This window comes from Peromyscus maniculatus, chromosome 23 (genome assembly GCF_049852395.1).
Source record: "Peromyscus maniculatus bairdii isolate BWxNUB_F1_BW_parent chromosome 23, HU_Pman_BW_mat_3.1, whole genome shotgun sequence".
In the NCBI taxonomy this organism is placed as follows: domain Eukaryota; kingdom Metazoa; phylum Chordata; class Mammalia; order Rodentia; family Cricetidae; genus Peromyscus; species Peromyscus maniculatus.
Window position 1 is genome coordinate 27240622 of NC_134874.1, and position 4870 is coordinate 27245491.

Consider the following 4870-nt stretch of genomic DNA (forward strand, 5'->3'; position numbering starts at 1 on the left):
ATTAACTATGCAGCTAAGGATAGCCTTGAACTTCTTCTTGCGGGGAGGAGGGTTGAGGGCTCTCTATTGTAACCCTGGCTTTCCTGGAGCTCATTATGTAGATCATGCTGGCCTCGAATTCAGAGATCCTCCTGCTTCTGCCTCCAAGTTCCGGGATTAAAGGCGTGCACCACCATGCCTAGCTAACCCTGAAATTCTCATCTTCTTGCCTGGGTGCTAGGATTACAGGTAAGCATCATCATGCATGTTTTTTTGCAGTGCTGTGGTTGAAACCCAGCGTCATGTGCACACTGGGCAAGTACCTCACCAACCGGGCTGCATTCCCAGCCCCCTTCACCTCCCTCTTTATAAATTCTGATGAGTTTAAAAATGATGCCATCGAGTTCTCCATTTCAGTAGAGTTTTTATTTGTTCAAAGTTCTGGAGGTGGGACCAGCCTGGAGTACCCCCAACAGGCTTGGGAATTACTACTGTTGATGGAGCTTCACCCACAGATGGACAGACAGACACCCATAGGTGGACAGACAGACAGCCCTTGGGCCCCACCCCAAGACAAGGACCGCAGCTAAGCCAGCCGCAAACAAGGCACACCCACAGGTGCTCCAGTCTTATGCACCTGGGCTCTTCAAGCCACACAAGAGGAGAAGGCAGAATGACCAATGCCATCCTTCTGGAACCTTCTCACGCAGCACAGGAAACACCAGAACTCTGGCACGCTTGGAGCTCCCCCGGGTTCTCACAGAATAAACACATTCCCCCAAGGAAATGCTGAGAATGGGAAAATGAACTCGGGCCTCATCCCAGCTGTGTGCCACGCCCCAAGACCAGCGTCCAAGTTCAGGGACAGAGGAGAGGCGATTAAACCTGAGTGCTGTTGCCGTGGTGTGTCTGGACGGAAAACTTGGCGCCCCGTGCCTTGGCACCTGCAGGAGGCTGCTTTCTCTTGGCATCCAGGTTCTGCATGTGCCTCTGGACCCATGGCAACTTGGGGTCACTACAGATCTTGTGGCCCCCCTTGGTGATGAAGCTGTAGGAAGAAGGGAATAAATTTAGTCTGAGGTCTGGCAAGGTCCGGGGACTAATCCTCCCTCCCTGAGGAAGCGAGTGTGGGGGCCCAGGAGTCTCAGCTGCTCGCCCTCGGTGCTAGGAGGCCACTGAGGTGAGCCTTCTCTCTGTGTGTTCTGTTTTTACCACTGGGTAACAGGAGGACCATGGAGTGTGGCCACAATCATTCTATGACCTCCTTGTGAGACAGAGGAGGTCCTGCTTTTGAATAGAATGCTGGATGTGATAGAGGATATGGGCTTTAATCTAGAGCGGGAAAATGGGCCAAGAAGACTCCTCAGTGGGAAAAACTCTGTCTTGCGACTCTGCGAATCCAACTTCAATCCTCAGAACCCACTTTTAAAAAAAATCTAGGTATGGTGGTGTGTGCTTGGAATCTCAGTGCCAGGGAGGCAGAGGCAGGTGGGTCTCTGGGGCTTGCCAGCCAGCTAGTCCAGATTACTTGGTGAGCTCCAGGCTGGTGAGAAAGCCAGAGAGATGATGCTCAGCAGGTAAAAATGCCTGCTGCCAAGCCTGATGACCTGAGTTCTATTGCTAGGACCCACAGGCTTCAGAGAGAGAACAGGTTGTCCTCTGACCCTTCCACGTGAACTGCAGCGTGCGTGCACTTGTGTGAATATGCACACCTGTGCATGCCTGTGTGCTCACACACACACACACTCAACTTAAAGTGTAATTTTTTCAAAGACCCTTATCTTGAAGGAGGTGCATGGCACACTTGAGGATGACACCCAAGATTGGCCTCTGGCCTCTATAGGTCTGCACACACACATGTACATGCACACACATATGTGCATCTACGCATACATACATTTTTAAAGGCAAATGTTACCAGCTCACACTATGCATGGAAACATGGCTACTGGGCACGCCATGGCTGAAAGGGGAGCGTGGGACGACCTCTTCCATGCCTGCTCTCAGGACCGATCTGACCCTAGCTGGGGAATGTAGTCACATGTCACTCCCCGTGAGTTCTTGCTTGTCACCCCAGGTGAAGAGGCGGCTCTGAAGATGTTTGGAATCTAGAGGGCTGGTTGGTCATGTGACCTTGAGCCTCAACTGTTCACGGCAAAAGGGAAAAGTCTTATGTCCTCCATAAGATTGTTTTTGTTTTTACCATTCTAGGGATGAAGCCCGGGGCTTTGTGCATGTTAGGAAAGCACTCTACCACTGAGCCACACCCCAGCCCCTCACTGGGGGATTCTAGGCAGGGACTCTACCACTGAGCCACACCCCAGCCCCTCACTGGGGGATTCTAGGCAGGGGCTCTACCACTGAGTCACACCCCCAGCCCCTCACTGGGGGATTCTAGGCAGGTGCTCTACCACTGAGCCACACCCCAGCCCCTCACTGGGGGATTCTAGGCAGGTGCTCTACCACTGAACCACACCCCAGCCCCTCACTGGGGGATTCTAGGCAGGGGCTCTCCCATTGAGCCACACCCCAGCCCCTCACTGGGGGATTCTAGGCAGGTGCTCTACCACTGAGCCACACCCCCTGACCCTCACTGGGGGATTCTAGGCAGAGTTTCTAGTATTGTCTCGTGGAATTAAGATTAGTTAGGATAATGAATTATGCATTTCCCTCCATGCACAATGCCTTGCCTGCATTGGGTCCTTCATGGATGTTCTCAGCCTTCTGAGTGTTGAAGTTACTGGCATCTACTATCGTGTCCTGGCTGTTATGTGATGTTGGGGACTGAACACGGGCCTCCATATGTTCTAGACAAGCACTCTTACTGACCTATTTGCGCCCCCTTGCTACCCCCCATTTCCTCCTAGTTTTATGGGTGAGGAAGCTGAAGGAGACCTCCAGAGAGGTCTCGTATACTTTCAAAGATGCCCAGGGCTGAACTTCCTCAGGGACCCTAGGGGTTCCTGGGTTCGATACTCACATCACCCCTGCCTTGCGGCAGGTGCTACCATTGGTCAACTGGTAGCTAACCACTAGCTTTCCCGGGATTTTCTTGGAAATGAAGGATATGCAGCAGGAGGATGGGATGGTCACAGAGTCTACAAGGTGAGAGAGAAGCTGTGTGTCAACATCCAGCCTGCCGTAGGCTCTTTCTCAGCTGCAGACACAGAGGCTGTTATACTCCCAGGCCCCTTAGCGCCCCCCTCAGCCCCAGGCTGCTCAGTTCCCCCACCCTCCATCACGCCTAAACCTTTAAAAGCTTTTGCTGCCAGCAGCCCCGGGCTGCCCCCCCCCCCCCCGAAGTCTCACCTGTGGGGAAGATGCAGCACGCACAAGCTACCAGAAGAAGGCTGGCGACAATGGTGGCGGGGCCTGCCATGTCCTGGAGATTAGAGGCCTCAGCTCAGAGGTCAAAGCTGGGGTGCAAGAAGAAGGGCCTGGAGATATGAGGACACCCCAACCTCTCTCCCCCTGGCCTTTATATGGACAGCTCCGGAGAGACACACACTGGAGTTCCTCCCTCCCTCTTCCCCACAGGCTTCCTCGAAAATCATGAGCATTCTGTGGTCTAAAAAAGAGGAAGTTGTTGTCCATTTCTTGTCCCGCTGAGTCAGGGATGATTTGGGGCTCTAGCAACAAAGATCTGGGGGAGGGCTGTCATCCTGCCTGGGCCAAGACCGTTTCCGTTGACTTGGTTCCGCTGCTTCTCATGTGGGATCCTGGTTCTCTGAGCCTCAGTTTTTGTAGCTGTGCAATGGGTGGAGTCATCTTTATCTGCCTTCCTTCCATCTGTCCATTCATCCATTGATCTACCTGTCCATTCATCTGTCCATCTAAAGGAAACTTAGAGAGGCAAAAGCAGGCTCCCTGAGATGGTGGTTTGTTCCCAGAAGGCACTGGGAGGAGAAATGGTGGGAAGACACAGGGGTGGGTATCTAAACAGGGCAAGAGGAGGACCCTGAGACATTATGAAATACCCAAGCCAGCATCCACTTAAGGACCTTGAACCTTAGGGCTCCTCACACCCTGAAGGGATAAAGTCATTACGTTTTTTCTCTGTGCCTTAGTTTCCCTGTCTTTCCCAAAAGTTCAATTTTTTTTTGTCCATGGGGGTAAATAAACTTGACAATCCTCTAGATAATTATCAGTAACCCCATTTTCACATCCATCTGTCATCCATACATCTGTTCATCCATCCATTCATCTACTGTTTCTTTAACCAATCAACTTACCCACCCATGCATTCATCCACCAAACTTTTTGTTTGTTTGTTTGTTTGTTGTCAAGACAGAGTTTCTCTATCCATTAAATTTTTATTAAACATGCCTTATGGTGGGTGAGTCTATAAAGATAAATGCTTCATTTCTATTGGGGGGTGGGGTGGTGGTGCAGGGTCCCTGCAGGTGTCAGACAGGGAAGTGGACCCTGTAAAGAGATAAAAATGAAAACCTGGTGCAGATTGACTTCGTCTACCTGGATCAGACTTCAGGGAGTCTAAGGCCAGGTGGTTCATTGTCAGCAGACTTAAACCCCAGCACAATTTGGGGAAAGGTTTCCAGGCAACAATCAGTCCAATTCCAGATGTACAATAAAGCCTAAGGTGTGACTACATAGAAACTCTTTTACAAAGTACATGTGACCGTGAGGGTGAGTTCTGTAGCTAAAAGGCCTAGAATCTAGTGTGGTCTCTGACCGAGATAGCATCGCGTTCAGTAGCCCATAAAGTACGTGTGACAGCCGGGCGGTGGTTGCGCACGCCTTTAATCCCAGCACTCGGGAGGCAGAGGCAGGCGGATCTCTGTGAGTTCGAGGCCAGCCTGGGCTACCAAGTGAGTTCCAGGAAAAGGCACAAAGCTACACAGAGAAACCCTGTCTCGAAAAACAAAAAACA

At 51.4% G+C, this 4870-nt stretch overlaps 1 protein-coding gene across 1 annotated transcript; it reads right to left on the reverse strand.

Moving 5' to 3' along the window:
- Positions 1-383: 383 nt before the first annotated feature.
- Ccl24 (C-C motif chemokine ligand 24) lies at positions 384-3470 on the reverse strand. The gene is made up of 3 exons (XM_006971285.4): positions 3289-3470; positions 2960-3077; positions 384-1027 (listed from the first exon to the last, which is right to left on the reverse strand). Exons 1-3 carry the CDS (start codon positions 3356-3358, stop codon positions 859-861), a joined length of 357 nt encoding a protein of 118 aa, XP_006971347.1. The 5' UTR covers positions 3359-3470; the 3' UTR covers positions 384-858.
- Between the last annotated feature and the right edge of the window lie 1400 nt (positions 3471-4870).